We start from the raw sequence: 15,421 nt of genomic DNA on the forward strand, positions 1-15,421 counted from the left end.
CAAGTGCTTTCTTCCCTGCCTGTCTCCTGCTCTCCAAGGCAATGATAATGGCTTTTCCAGGGAACCTTGTGTATCCAGCTGAGGTTCACCTTTCACCCACCCTGATTGAAATGGAGAAAACAGCAGCACCCTGTGTCTGCTTCAGAGAGGAATTGTTTGGAAGGAATGTTTCCATCTGGCTGGTGGGTCTCTGAGGTTCTCTTGAGGGGTGTTCATTGAGCCATGAAGTGGATCCAGAAAGGTGGAGGCTTGCCTTATGAGATGCCCAGGAGGAGGGATACAGGTGCTAATCTGCCAAAGCTCTGCAGGGTTGACTCTGGGAGTGGCCAGAGGAACGAGTGAGAGGTGACAAGAACACTAGGTCACAGGGTCTCAGAGTTTACAGAAGGGCTCCAGGCCACCACAGTCTGTCTATCTGTCTGTCTGTCTGTCTGTCTGTCTGTCTGTCTCTCTCTCTCTCTCTGTTTTGATGTATTTCATTTTTTACTTTTTTAAGACTGGATTTCTCCGGCTGTTCTGGAACTAGCTCTGTAGACTAGGATGGCCTTGAACTCAAAGATCCACCTGCCTTTCTGAGTGCTGAGATTAAAGGTGCAGGCCACCACACCTTGCCCTCTTTCTTTTAAAGTGTAACTCCTATTTTTATTTTATTCCCAGATTTTTTTTTTTTTACAAATTATAGGAGAGACCACACATTCACTTTTAAAAGAGATGAACATACTTATCAGAGCTTGATCTCAGATTGACCCATAAGAAATGTTCGTGTTTTATAAACGCAACCATCTAACACATGAGATATCTATTTTTATTTTTCCTCTTTCAAAAGTTACTGTAGTAAGCTCACTGGGCTTTCTAAAAATATAAGTACTTATTGTATACGTCTTCTGTAAAACCATGCAGTTAACAGGTGAGACATGCGAGCAAATACTTATATAGTAGCAAGCAGAACAGCATAGGTGAAGGTCCATCTGAAGCCACTTCTTAACATGGGCTTTAGTGGAGCATCAGTGTGTCTAAATCATGCTGGGGGGTATTTGGTCCTTCAAGGTGGGCTTCAGGAGATCAATTCCTGATCACTTTGCTCTGAAGGAATGGCATTGCTCACACAGTAATATGGCTTGAGTTAGAGTCCGCACGGAAGCATCGAAGGCTCTGCTTTGGAAATATCCCTGATCACAGTGGCCTCTACAATATTCTGAATGACAAACTTAATGGCCTCTAGTGAGCATACGCCAGGCACAGTTTGTGCAGGCCCTCGGCCCTCTTTGGTGGAACCATTATTTGGTTCTTTGTTTCTTGCTCCTCCTCCTCCTTCTCCTCCCCCTCCTCCTCCTTCTCCTCCCCCTCCTCCTCCTCCTCTCCCCCTCCACTCCTCCTCCTCCTCTTCTTCTTCCTGATGGTGATGATGATGATTGTCATCTTGGAGCCAAGATCTGAAAGAAGCCAAACTCATTTCTTACCTGATAGGCGAGATGGTTATCCAGCAATCTTCAGAACTACAGTTTGAAAATTCTAAAATTCTAAGGACACACAGGACTTTTAGGCCATGCTGGCTGCCAAATGTCTCATTTTGGTTCAGCGAGAAAATCAAAATGGTTTTAAAAGACCAATTGGCCATGCTGATAGCCCTTGCTTCCCTGGGAACTTGGGGGTTTAGATCCTAGCAAGCATGTTGTGCCTGTTTCCTTTTTTATTTTAAAGATTTATTTATTTATTTTTATGTATACGAGTACACTGTAGCTGTCTTCAGACACACCAGAAGAGGGTGTTGGATCTTATTGTAGATGGTTGTAAGGCACCATGTGGTTGCTGGGAATTGAACTCAGGACCTCCGGAAGAGCAGTCAGTGCTCTTAACCACTGAGCCGTCTCTCCAGCCCGCTGTGTCCATTTCTAACACTTAGCTCTGACAGCTCTCAGCCACAGCCAAAGGGCATGTGGTTCCAAACCATTAGTGAAGCCCAGAAAGAAATCAACCTTGAGAGTCAGTTCTGATATGAATTCCTGAAATCTACAAAAGTCACACACACACACACACACACACACACACACACACACACACACACACCAGGCTACTGAGGGTGGGGATCAGGAGTACCAGTCTGGACTGCCTCTGGTGGCACCGGTGACTCTGTTTCTCTGTGTCCTGCTCCTTCCACTAGGAAGAGGCTTTGGATTTGTGGGGTTGGCACGGCTGAGCCTGGAAGCCTGGGCTCGCCCTTACCTCCCAGCAAGCACAGGATGTCTTTAGACTTGATCAGAGAAATTAAAGTTCATCTATCTTGGCAGCAGCTCTAGCTCAGGCTGGGCTAGAGCGGGTGGCGAGGCCTTGAATGTCCCCCCGTTCCATTTGTATAAGCGGCACTCCAGAACTTTCTCCAAGTGTTCTGAGCACTTTCTAAGGACCAGTCCTCGTTTTCAGCAGATCCTCCCAGCAGCGTCTTTTATGAACATTAGTAACAAAGGCTAACATTTTGGAAAAGCATTTATCCTGTTATGGCATGGCTCTGAAATCATTGCTCTCCCCCTCCCTCTCCCTCTCTGTCTCTCCTTCTCTTCTGCCCTCCCTTCTTCTATCTCTCCTTCTCTCCCTTCCTTTCTCCCTCCTAAGGCAGTCTCACTATGTAACCCTGGCTGATCTGGCAGCATATTTTTGTTTCTTGAGATTTGAGATTAAAGATGTGCACGGCTGTGTGTGCGTGTATGTGTACATGTGCTTGTGTGGTGGTGGTGATTGGTGCTGGCAGCTCATGTACCAGAATGTGCATTTCATGGTCAGAAGACACCACTTAGGAGCCAGTTCTCCCCTTCCATGGTACATTTTGGGTATCAGGCTCAGGCCGCAGACTTCTCAGAAAAGGTTACACACAGAGCCATCACTCTGGCCCTTGCTTGTTATTTGAGATAGTATTGCTGTGTATAGCCCAGGCTGTCCTCAAATTTGCACCCTCTCTCACTAGTCTTATCCCCATTGTCAAAACAAGAAAACTAGTTTAATTTGACCTAGCAGAGCCTCCCACCCCCAACACCTGGGGCACCTAATCTGAAGCTCTGGGTTGAATTCAGACTTTGGAGCACATGAATAGCTTGACATCTGTGGTGTGCATTCTCTGAACCAAGAGACAGAGCACATTAATGCTTATGCATAGAGGTCATGGGGGCGTGCTGCTCTGGCTTGCTCTCCGTGGCTTGCTCAGCCTGCTTTCTTCTGAGTGCCCTACCTAGCCTTGAGGTCTCTGGAGTGCCACTCTAGTGATAAAGTTGGAAGTTGGGGCGTGCAGAACAGCAGGCAGGGCAGAGGGAGCAGTTAAGATCTACTCAGAGCTCTGGGTGACAAGGCCAGGACCCATTGCCTGTGAGGTATGTGGGCCAGACAGGAGGCCTGGCTCATCTGTGGGCCAAAGGATTGTCCTCTCTGAGCTTTTAGAATCTCAAAGGGCCAGCTCATCTTGAGGAACAGTTTCTCCTCAGACAGGAGAGTGCTGAAAGGGATCAAAATGTCATGACAAAACTTCCTAATATAGGAACAGCAACATGAGGTGTACACTACAATTGTCCTCTCTCTTTGGCCATTAGAATTGTCTGTGACTCCCCCAGTAATGCCAGGGTTCTGGTACTCTACTCCCACCCCTCAACAGGTGAATAAGGTCCTTTGAACTCAGATCCAGTTCTTCTCTACCCCAAAGGCTCTGACATCTGCCAATCTCCCCTCAGGCCACTGAGAGCTCTGTGCATCCTGTATTAAAGCTTTAGATCACAGAGACACACCTAATCCAACAAGGCCATACCTCCTCCAGCAAGGCCATACCTCCTAATAGTGCCACTCCCTGGGCTAAGCATATACAAACCATTCCATTCCATTCCCTGGTCCCCATAGGCTTGTTCAAACACATGAGTCTAAGGGAGTCATACCTAGTCATAGCATAATGCAAAATACATTTAGTCCAACTTCTAAGTCCCCATAATCTATAGCAGTCTCAACAATGTTAAAAGTCCAAAGTTCAAAGTCTCTTTTGAGAATCACCCAATCGCTTAACTATAATCCCCAAAGCAAAGCAGGAGACCAGATAGGCAAACTCCAAACTCTGTGTCTCCATGTTTGATATCAAAGCAGTCTTCAGATCTCCAACTTCTTTTTCATCTTTGTTGACTGTACCAAACTTCTTTCTCCTGGGCTGGTTCCACTCCCTGTTAGCAGCTTTCCTCAGCAGGTATCCCACAGTTCTGGCATCTTTAAGATCTTGATGTACCCAAGTCAACTTCGCCTTCACAGCTTCTTGTTTCAATGTCTGGGATCCACACCTGATCTTCTGGGATCCTCGAAAGGGCTTGGGTCACTTCTCCATCTCTGCCCTCTGTAGGACTCTAGGCTCTAGTTGACTCCACTCCACTGCTGCTGCTGTTCTTGGTGATCATCCTATGGTACTGGCAAGTAGGTGAAAGAAGAGTGAATCTTCCTTCTTCCAATGTCCTTATGTAGGCGTCCAGCAGAAGGTGTGGCTCAGATTAAAGGTGTGTACCACCATGCCTGGATCTAAAACTTGCTTTGTTCCAGGCTGACTTTGAACTCAAGAGATCTGCTTACCCCAGTCTTCTGGAATTAAAGGCCTGTACTACCTTGCCTGGACCTAAGATTTTCATGATCACTATGCTTCAAGATCTCCATGTCAACAAGATCTCCATGTTAAGATCCAAGTCAGAAACAAGTCTTCTATCCTCAAGATCTGGATCACAGGTGTGCCCTTCTGTTTCTGGATTGTAGTTCATCCCAGATGTAGTCAAGTTGACCACTAGGAATAGCCATCACAAGCCTGTTGTGGAGGCTGCCCCCCCATCCCCCAGGCTCTCACCCCTTTCTTGTGGCAACTCTTGTCTTCATCTCCAGTGTGCAACTGTCATTCCCACTCTGCATCTTGCCTTCCTGAACAATCACCGTCCTGAAGTTCTCAGTCTGCTGTTATCCTCTTCCCTTTCTTTCACAATCTTATACAGAATTTAAAAAATACCCGACTCCTTCAGTAGTTCCAGTTGTTTGCTGGCTTGTGGGGGTGTAGTGGGGTGAACCAGGTGGGGCTGGAAAGTGGGTGCAGGCTTAGATTATAGTCATTGGAGCAAGTCTTCAGTGCTCCAGCAACAACAGAGTTGGTGAGAATTCTACGGACCATCTTAGAGCTACTTCTTCTCTTTCCAATGCCCACATGGATGGGCTTCAGCATCCTTTCAGAACATGAAGCCTCATTAACTGTGCTGGCCTAATTGACCATGACTAGTTTGTGTGCTTGAGGGAAGGGGGGGAGGGGGAAACAATTGTCCCTGAGTGAGTTACAAATGTATCCTGTTAGGAAGGATGTGGGCAGATGCCTTTCATTATCTTTACTGCATCAAACATTTTATGTGTATGAGTGTTTTGCCTGCATGTATGTATATGTACCACTTGTATATGTGGACCCCATGGAGGCCAGAAGAGCATCAGATCCTGTGAAATTAGAGTTATGGACACCTGTGAGCTGCAAATGTGGATGCTGGGAACTGAATCGAGCAGGTGTTTCACTGAGCTGTTTCAACCACACAGCTGTTTCTCCAGCCCCAGAAGCCATCTCTCATTCCAGATTTAATTTATTTAATCTATTTCCCCCTCTTTTTTCTCCCTGCCTCTACAGGAGAAAATAATGAATGTCAAGGGAAAAGTAATCCTGTTGATGCTGATTGTCTCAACCGTGGTTGTCGTGTTTTGGGAATATGTCAACAGGTAATTATGAAGCCAGCTAGAAAGGCTGCTTTCATTCCCTGTGACTGGTGCCAGCTGAGTGACCAATCAGTCTGAACATAAGGAACGGAGCCATAAGCAGGAGTCCAGTCTTCCTGTGTTCCTGAGCCCTGGATGGCCATTAAAACTGTAGACCATCCAAGTCACTTCTGCCTTAGTAATTATCCTCTTTCATGCCATGTTCCTCAAACCTCAAATTTCTTTAGGCTAGACGGAGAGAGAAAGTACATTAAGCCAAAACCACCATCTCAAGTAATTTGTATAAGCAGATCCCAGAAGATTCAAGCCAGGCAGGGTGGTGCATGTATGGAATCCTTGAGCTTGCAAGGCAGAGGCAGGAGCATCATACAAATGGAAGACCAAGCTTGTCTACATAGTGACTTCCAGGCCAGCTGTAGCCTTACAAGGAGACCCTGACTCTAAAAATAAAGGGGCTGGAAAGGTGGCTCAGCAGCTAAGAGCACTGGCTGCTCTGTCAGAGGGCCTGGGATTGACTCCCAGCACCCACATGCCTGGTGGTTCACAAACTCCTGTATCCAGTGTCAGGACTCCTTCATTGTTTTCTGGCCTCCGTGGGCACCAGAAACACAAATGGAGCATATCCATCCACACAGGCAAAGCACACATACTCATAAACTCGAAAAAATAATTAAAGAAAGGAAAAAAAAAAGATAAACAAATGATCCAGGTAGGAATTCCACAAGAAACCAGCTCTGAGTCTTTCAGTCCTAAAATATTTGCAGGATGAAAGGGACCATCCAAGTTGCTGGGATTTGCTACAAAAAAAAATACCAAGTTTTACCAGTGATTCATTCGTGACTGGCTGAAAGCCTCTTCCTCCCTCGCTTGGAAAGAAGGTGAATGAAATGTTTCTAGGTTGTCAAATGCATCTGTGAATTAAAATCTATCAGCTGCCTTTGCTCCTGGAAGCTCTGCTGTTTGAGGCCTCAGGGGGAGATATGTCTCCATCAAAAAGTCCCCACAGGCTCCTAAGAAGGAACATTGCCTGAACTCCGTTCCACCTCAGCTGGTCCAGAGCTTTCTCAGAAGAGTACTTTTTTTTTTTTTTTTAAAAGGTGAAGTGTTTAGTGGCCCGAGAGTTCTTTAATCTGGATTGTCAGCCATCTGATTTATCTCTTTCAGACTCTTGAGTTTTAAAGTCAGACGAGCCAGCAGAACTCTTGGGGCTACAAAAAGAAAACTGTATCTTTAGGCCCAGGAGTAGGAGGGGCAAGATAAGAGTTTCAAGGTGTAGCAAACATGTAACCACTTCTGGGATGTTCTGCTGTTTCATTCTGAATAGCCACTTTTGAGAAAAGGCCTGACAAGGTAGGCTGTGACCAACTTCAAAGGTCTGGAGAGTAGGCCATTTGAATTGAGGAAGCTAGTTCAAGTTAAGAGATGATTCACTAGTTGGATATGGCTACCCTTAGGCTCTTGGGCTGAAGAACATCTTGGCTAGACCAAAAAGCCAGACTGCCTGGTTGGTCCTGGGTTCCCATTTACTGCCTGTGTGGCCTTGGGCAAGTTACTCAGCTACTCTGTTCTTCAGCTCCCTACTTTAAAAAAATGAGGATTATATCCCAGCATGGTGGATCAGACCTGCAATCCCCATACTTGAGTGGCTGAGTCTGGAGGATCACTGTGAGTTAAAGCCAACCTGGGTTATGTAGTAAGCTTAAGGTCAGCCTGAACTACAGAATGAGACTCCGTTATAAAAAGAAAAAGAATAACCCTAAAAACAAAACCGTAGAGATCACAGGTCAGTGGTAGAGCACTTGCCTAGCTTTGCAAGGAATCCCTGTACCACTGATGAGCAAACAAGAAAATTCCCCTGCCGTTATCATCCTCATCTTGGTCACCTCTGTCATAATAGCCAGGTACCACAACTTGTGTGGTGGCTTCAGCCAGAGAGTCCTAGGCAAAGGTGCCGTCCTTGTCAGCTCCCATGTGCAGCTTTCTTCCTGGTTTGCAGACAGCCACTTTCTCCCCAGACCCACATATGATGGAGAACAAGCAACTTGTAATTGTTTCCTTTTCTTATGAAAACACTAAATTCATCATGAGGCCCCAGCCTTAGGCTCCCATCTAAACCTAGGTACTTCCCAGATGCCTACCTCCAAGTGCCACATCTTGGGGACAGGGCTTTAACAGACACATTCACTACACTGTAGCAGTCTTTGCTCTGATGGGCAAAACATGCATCAAGATTGTGGTGTCTAGAAGGTATGTCTCCAACCACTGGGCTTGTCCTCTGGGGCTGGAACACTCATTTGGATAACCAGCAAGCTCTGAACGGAGTTTGATTAGACACCTTTGGTGTTGTCTTATTAGAGCCATGCCTCTGTTTTTTGAGTGGCTCACTAATGAAGACATGGTGAGTAGAGAGCTGGCTCAGTGGTTAAGAGCACTTGCTGCTCTTCTAGAGGACCTGGGTTCAATTCTCAGCACCCTCATTGGGCAGCTCACAGCTGCCGGTAACTCCAGCTCCAGGGGATGCAGTGACTTCCTCTGGCCTCTATAGGCACTGCATACATCAGCATCCCCCCTCACCCCTGCAACACACACACACACACACAAAGAGGGGGGGAGGGAGGGAGGGAGGGAGAGAGAGGGGAGAGGGAGAGAAGAAGAGAGGAGAGGAGAAGAGAGTTGAAAGCTCAAGAGCACATACATATGGGTGTGGCATCTCTGAAAGAGCATTATTATCTTTGTTGCCAGGCATCTGCTCTGAGCATCATGGCTGTAGGTGGTCTGGCTACTTTTTAGGCAGTTGTTTGATACTAAGACTTTAGATACATTGTTTTTCTGATTCGTGAAATCACTTGTTTTTCTGCCAGAGTACAGAAAGGGGAACAGGTCACTGGCACTATCCAAACTGGCTATGCACTGACCTGAGGTGGATCAAGGGCATTCACCCTAGAGAGGCAGGTGGCACTGTGCTCAAAGGGATTTAAGTATAACTGACTATATCCAACAACTAGTATATAGGCCATTTAAAACTAATACTGCCTTCTGGGCTAAATAGGACTGCAGTGAGATCCTGTTTCAAAAAATAATAATAAGGGCTGGAGAGATAGCTCAGTGGTTAGGAGTACTCCCTGGTCCTTCAGAGGACCCAGGTTTGATTCCCAGCACCCACACTGTGCCTCACAACCATCTGTAACTCCAGTTCAGGGGCTCTGATGCCATCTTCTAGCCTCTGTGGAAAGTGATGCTGGCAAAAAACCTATTCCCGTAATTTTTAAAAAGAAAATAGTAAATGAATAAGAAGAACATGGTCCAGGAAGGCATTTGATTTCAAGGTTTTTGAAAATCCAGTGCCATGTTTTAGAGCTGGAAGGAATCTTACAGGTTAGTATAACCATCGAGATAAAGAAGGTGATGAAGGTGGCCGGAGTTACTGAGCATGTGTGGATACCCAGGCTGTGTCACTCCTGTTCTTAGAATGGTTCCACAAAGTGGGAATGACTCTGTGTGTGTGTCTTGATGGCAACACCAAGTCTCAAGAATGCTCAATTAAAGTTTATGGTCATGTTTGGGGAGGACTTGAGCCCCTGTTGCCTGAGTGAGCCATTCTTTTACTCAAGCACTGCCTGTCCTTGAGCTGGGCCATTTTATACAGATGTCAGAGTGGAGGCCAGCCTTGCAGGGGACCAGCCTTGCAGGGGAACAGGGTGGGGTGGTCAGTAGTGGTTTATATCTTTGTTCTAGGTAGTATTAGATCTTGAGATCCTCCGCCTCAGGTTCCATGGAAGAGTGCTCCCATCTTCTGAGTGTTCAAGGGCCACATGAAAGCCAAACAGAGCCCTTCACCATCGGGCATTACAGTATGGATTGGGTGAGATCCGTGCATAAGGAACCTGTGATTTAAGGTGAATGAAGGGCGTTGAGGTAGAGAGGAGACCATGAGAGACTGTGAGACAAGGAGGCAGAGACTGCCTGCCCTGGAAAGAGATTCATAGACATTTATAAAACACATTCTGTGGGCCAAGTGCCATGCCAGGATCAGATCAGGGAGGGCACAGAAGAGGTGACTTTTTGAGCTGTGCCTTGGAGGATTAGTGCTGCTAAAGTGACAGTTTAGCCTGAATATCATTGGAAGATTCTGGGAGAAGATGGTAAAATTTAGAAGGAAGGCTGTTAAAGACAAGATGGCAAACATTAACTACAAAATAGTGACCCTATGTCAAGTAGTGTTCTGAATGTTGGGTGTCTTTTCCTCTCTCCTCATAGTTGCCCTCTTTTCCTCATGGTCCCCTCTTTTCTCATTGTCTCCCCCTTTTTCCTCATTGCCTTCCTCCCCTTCTCATTGTCTCCTCCTCCTCCTATGGTAAGATGTGGAGTTACTCCACAGGCTCAGATGTGGGGTTCTGCACCTCATTAGTAGAATGACTTTGAGAAAACTCATGGATTGCCCCTGCCCTTCAGAGTAAGGCTGGGGACAGAGTGGTGTGAGGATTCCCAAAGCCACTGTGTGTCAACTGCGTGGAACAGTGCATGGCTAGACTCACCAAGGCACTACATTAATACATTGATTTAGGAGCTAGGTACATTAGGGCTTTGTCCTGGAGTATGGATCTTGGGGCAAAGCTGGAGGAGGTAACAGGGCAGGAAGGCAGATGTTTGCTCCCTAGGAGGAGGCTTGAGCTCTGGTGTGGGGAGGAAGTGGGGAGAGGAGATAAGAGCCAAAGAGACCCTGGTAGAATCTGAAACAACTATTAACGATGGGATGAGCAAAGTCAGCCATAGGGTTTAGGCACAGTGCCTCTGCCCAGCACCAAATTACTCAGTATGGCACTAAGTCCTATCTTTTTGAGACACTTCTCATTGGTCATTGCTATGCAGAGCAGGGAGGCCTCAAACTTGTGGCCTCTGCTGCTCAAGGCTGGAATTAGAGACACCAAGCCACCACACACATTCTCCAGTAGCTTCTCTGGTCAGCACTGTCACCAGCCATGGCTGCCTTGACCACTGCCCACTTCCTAACTGTTTTCCACACCAACTCTTTATGCTCATTGCTGCTCTCTGGCCACACTAGCTTTCTAACAGTTCTTCCCAGGCAAATCCCCTAGCCAGGATTTATGTTGCTGTATGTTACCTTCTCTGTTACATTGTATATTTTTCATGAGCCCCAGCACTGGGTGTGTAGGACTTGCCTAGCACGTGTAAGACTGATGAGAGCTAGTGCCCTAAAGTAGTTGTAGCTGGCCTAGCCTTCTGGTTAAAGCAACACCCATGGGGGCTGCTCAGCAGAAGGGATCTGAGCTGAATGTGGCGGGCTGTTTCCTGTGGGGAAGAATCCTCAGCCTGAGATGGCTGGCTGTGGCGCTTCCACCTTCCCCGCCTTCCTCATTGCCCAGCTTCTGGGACTGTGGTGGAAGAGGACCTTCCTGTCATGTAACAAACAGCTGGGTGACTTTAAAAGAAAGAAAGGGGCAAAAAAAAAATCCCCCAAATAAAAACAAGAATTGAGAGTGTTTGGATGCCCACTTCTGTCCCTCAGTGATGCTTGTGGGAATCCCCTGAGAACCCAAATGCTTAAGGAAAACCACTGCAGTGAAGCCTTTCTGAGAATTAAAAGTATATGACGTGTTTCTATTTCTTATTTGTCCTTAGCCCAGAAGGCTCTTTCTTGTGGATATATCACACAAAGTAAGTGTTCTGAATTCTGTGTATCTATTGGATGTCTGGATCACTTGAGTTTTTTTTAGCCTCTAAAGTTGATTTCCTCTCTTCAAGCCAGCCAATGTAGTGCTCAGGCCACAGTAAAGGGAGAAGGAGAGAGGCCAGGACAGGGAGGAGTGCTAGGGCCCTGGGGTCAGGGCTGCACTCTGCTAGTCCCCAAACTGGTCTTTGTAGAATAGTGATGAGTTTTGCCCTCAGTTCTGCTCAGGGGACTCCCCTCAAATATTGTCATGGGGACCATTTTTGGTTGATGTAGGAAAAGAACCCAGGGAACTGTATGCTGTAGTGGATACCCTCAGTGCTGGTGTGAGGTACTGAGGGAGGAGTTATGTTAAGTTCCAGTTTCTTATCTTTTGCATGGTGGCCAGGAAGCCCAGAAGAAATAATTTGTAACAGCTTTCACCACACGTAGCCTTCATTTAGGTGTAATTCATTCCCTAGTGTTACACCTGGCTTGTATCCTTACCTGCTGAGAGGTCTTAGCCACACACTCAAACCCATTGAGCCCTCACTTCAGCTGTAAAGAGGACAATAGACATGAAACTTTAATTTGAGATTGTCAAGGTCATGTGAAAATATACACTGGGTAACCAAATGGACCAGTGGCATTTTCTTGGTGTATGTGTGTGGTATGTGCACGGGTGTGAGTGGGTGTCCGTAGTTATGCCTGCCTATGCATGTACCAGTGTGGGCCAGAGAGTAACGTTTATTATTCTATTCTTCTGTACCTCAGTTTTGGAGACAAAGCTTCCTACTGAATTTGTGTATTATTTTTGGCTATACCAGCTGGCCAGCCAACCCAGGATTCCTGGTTTCCACCCCCTACCCCCACTAAGTGCCGGGGTTCCACACTTGCACCACTTGCTTTGGATTTTGTCAGAGTGCTGGAGATCTGACCTTGGGTCCTCATGCTTTTGAAGCAAGCACTTTATTCACTGAGCAATCTTCCTATCCACTAATATTTCTTTTATTAAAATTGTGTGTGTGTCTTTGTGTGTGTGTGCAGATCAGAGGACAACTTGGTTCTTTCCTTCTACTCTTATGGGTCCAGGAATTGAAAGTGGGTCATCAGACTTGGTGGCAAGTACCTTTGTACCCACTGAGATATCTTGTCAGCCTTTCTCTATTTCCTATGACTTGTGTGTGTGTGTGTGTGTGTGTGTTTTCTTTCCCAATTGTTATAAGCACATCTTGGATTCATTAACTATCTTAGACATTTCCAGAGGCAATTGAGGTCTAGAGTGGATTTCTTAGCCAGGTGTGGTGGAGTGAGCCTCTTGTCTCTGCCATAGGCCACATGGGAGGGGGAGGCTGCGGTAGCCAGAGCTACAAGCCAGGACCCCACCTCCAAACAGGGTCCCTAACATTGTGTGCCTGTTCAGAGTCACCTTGTCACCACATCCAACTTTCTCTCACCAGAGACACCTGAAAGTAGAGACTTCAACCATAATTATCAAAAGCCAGGGCTAAGATTGATATATAACTATTTTCTAACTTTTCTTTTGTCAATCTTCAGATTTCCTGAAGCTTTTATTGATTGGGCAATGGGATTTTTTTCTCAGATTAATCTCTGTAATACATGCATGTGTACAGACACACACACACACACACACACACACACACACACACACACACACATGCAGTCATTCTTGGGAAGGTGCTTTTTCTTATTTTAATATTACCCCTCGTTACAGCCGCTTTATGTTCACCAGGCCCTTGCATATCTGCTGTCTCATTGGTCATTACAGATCCCTTCGTGGAAGGACTATTATTGATTACCCATTTCAGAGAAGCACGTGGCGGTTTAGACAGTGTGAGTGTCTGCCGAAGTCACTCCACTAACAGGAGGAGAGCGTGACCACAGGCTCTCATGTCTGCAGGGTCTCCACCATTCTGATTTCCCTCCCCTTATCCTTCAGGGGTCCCAGGGATGAGCAGAGTGCTCAGGGCTGCCCAGAAGGGCACAGCTGAGGCTCCTCAAGTCCACTCTCTGCCTTTAGCTCAGCTGCCTTTTGCGTGTCCGTGTTCCATGAGCTGTACCTTGATGTTCACTTTTTCTAGTGATACCCGACCCTTAAAGTTCGGGACCGCCTCAATTTCTAGATGTGTTTATATTCTTTTTCATTTCCTAGAATTCCAGAGGTTGGTGAGAGCAGACGGCAGAAGGAATGGTGGTTCCCAAGCTGGTTTAAAAATGGGTAAGGGATCAGGATGGGTTCCTAAGTCCCTGAAACCCACAGAGGACCCATGGCCTCCTCACTCCCTCCTTCTGGCTCACTGGACTCACTCATGGAGTCTCCTCATTGCTGTTGTTGTTTTTGTTGTTGTTAGCTTCTATTGTTATTGTGTGTGTGTGTGGGTGGTGTTTGTGTGTATGACATGTGTATGATTGCAGTTGTGTGTACACCATAGTACACGTCGGAGGTCAGAAGGCAGCTTTCAGGAGGAAAATCTGCCTTTCCAGTGTGGGTTCCAGTGTGTGATCACCAGACTCAGACGCTCAGGCTTTCAGGACAAGTAGTTTTACAGGATGAGCCATCTCACCAGTTCAGAGGAGGCTAACTTACAAGTGGAATTCTGAGTCTCTCCCTGCTTCCCTCCCCCTCCTCCCACTCCCTCCTCCTCCCCTTCCTGTCTGCCTTCCTCCTTCCTCTGCCCTTTCTTCTCCAGTTAAGGGTGAAGTTCAGGCTGAAGTGGAAATTTCAGAATAGACACAGAACAGAAATGTCCCTTGGAGCACTGTTCTGAAACATCTCCCCGACTTCTGAAATAACTGAGGGTTACAGAACCTCAACCCCTGACCCGCATGATGGCCAGAGAGGCAAATGCTGTACCTTTTATCAGAAGTGTGTAGGGATCAAGGGGTCAGTGTGCCGAGTCCTCCAGTCCACCCAGTGGTGTGAGTGATGCCTTCTTTCCCTTGTCCTCCAGTCCACCCAGTGGTGTGAGTGATGCCTTCTTTCCCTTGAGACACGAGTCATGGAAGCCACCTGTCCTTACCAACTTTGTCCTACCTTTGTCCACAGGACCCACAGTTATCAAGAAGACAACATAGAAGGACGGAGAGAAAAGGGTAAAAATGGAGACCGCATTGAAGAGCCTCAGCTATGGGACTGGTTCAATCCAAAGTAAGGACAGAGACTACGCACCCTGAAGGAGCTGACAGGAGATTGGGGTGGGGGGTGCTGAGGGGGTGCTGGCAGGAGGGGATGCTGGCAGGAGCAGGTAGACCTTCCTCAATGGGCTTTGGCTAAGGCACTAAGATCTGGGTGCTTTGAACCAGACTGAACACTGTGGTAATTGCAACAGGAAATGGCCAGTGGTAGGTTAAACATAAACACTGGGTGTTAAGGACTTTACAGGCCACATAGGATGCTGCTGAGAAAATGACAAGGTCTGGGGTGAGCCAAGAAAATTCTCTCTAGATTCAGCTAAAACATATCCATGAAGTAGAAATTATGAGCTAGGAGGTCACAGAGCCAGGAATTCCCTCCGTACACAAGCAGAGAACTCGTGTCTATCAGAAACTAGGAAATGGTAGCTGGTGTTTTCCAAACTGCTGCTCGCTACCCACTCACGTTCTCAGAAAGCAACCGAAGTATCAAGCCTAAACAGACTTTAAAAACAATCAAGGAATGGTAGTGTTGGTGCAGTGAGCAAAGCACTTGCCGCGCTAGTGTGCAAACTGGAGGTCAGAACCCCTGGAAGCTGTGTGAAGCCAGATGCAGTGGCCTGCGTGTGTGAGCCCAAGCATAAAGGTGGAAATACAGACAAGAGAATCTCTGGAAGGTCTTAGGTCAGTCAGGCTGCTTTAGGAAGTGGGGAACCCCCAAGAAACCCTGCCTCAAACATGGTGGGAAGTGAGGACTGTCACCTGTAGTTGTCCTCTGACCTCCACATGTGGGCTGTGGAATCTGCATGCCCACATACTACATACACGTCACACACACACCTACACATAGCACTG

The 15,421-nt window shown here is 46.9% G+C and overlaps 1 protein-coding gene across 7 annotated transcripts in view; it reads left to right on the top strand.

Moving 5' to 3' along the window:
- The window catches only part of Ggta1 (glycoprotein alpha-galactosyltransferase 1 (inactive)), a 67,878-nt gene that overhangs the window by 40,592 nt on the left and 11,865 nt on the right, over window positions 1-15,421 (top strand). For 4 of the 7 annotated variants that reach the window (XM_085834977.1, XM_021155949.2, XM_085834980.1 and 1 more), the window contains exons 3-7: window positions 4,555-4,734; window positions 5,660-5,748; window positions 11,386-11,421; window positions 13,587-13,652; window positions 14,481-14,582. In XM_085834977.1, the coding sequence (XP_085691103.1) occupies window positions 4,639-4,734; window positions 5,660-5,748; window positions 11,386-11,421; window positions 13,587-13,652; window positions 14,481-14,582 (389 nt within the window). In that variant the 5' untranslated portion in view covers window positions 4,555-4,638. The remainder of the gene's footprint in view (window positions 1-4,554; window positions 4,735-5,659; window positions 5,749-11,385; window positions 11,422-13,586; window positions 13,653-14,480; window positions 14,583-15,421) is intronic. The other 3 variants (XM_085834979.1, XM_021155950.2, XM_029474550.2) reach the window with 3 other exon arrangements.

Source organism: Mus caroli, unplaced genomic scaffold (genome assembly GCF_978045245.1).
Source record: "Mus caroli unplaced genomic scaffold, Mus_caroli_1 scaffold_2, whole genome shotgun sequence".
Lineage (NCBI taxonomy): Eukaryota > Metazoa > Chordata > Mammalia > Rodentia > Muridae > Mus > Mus caroli.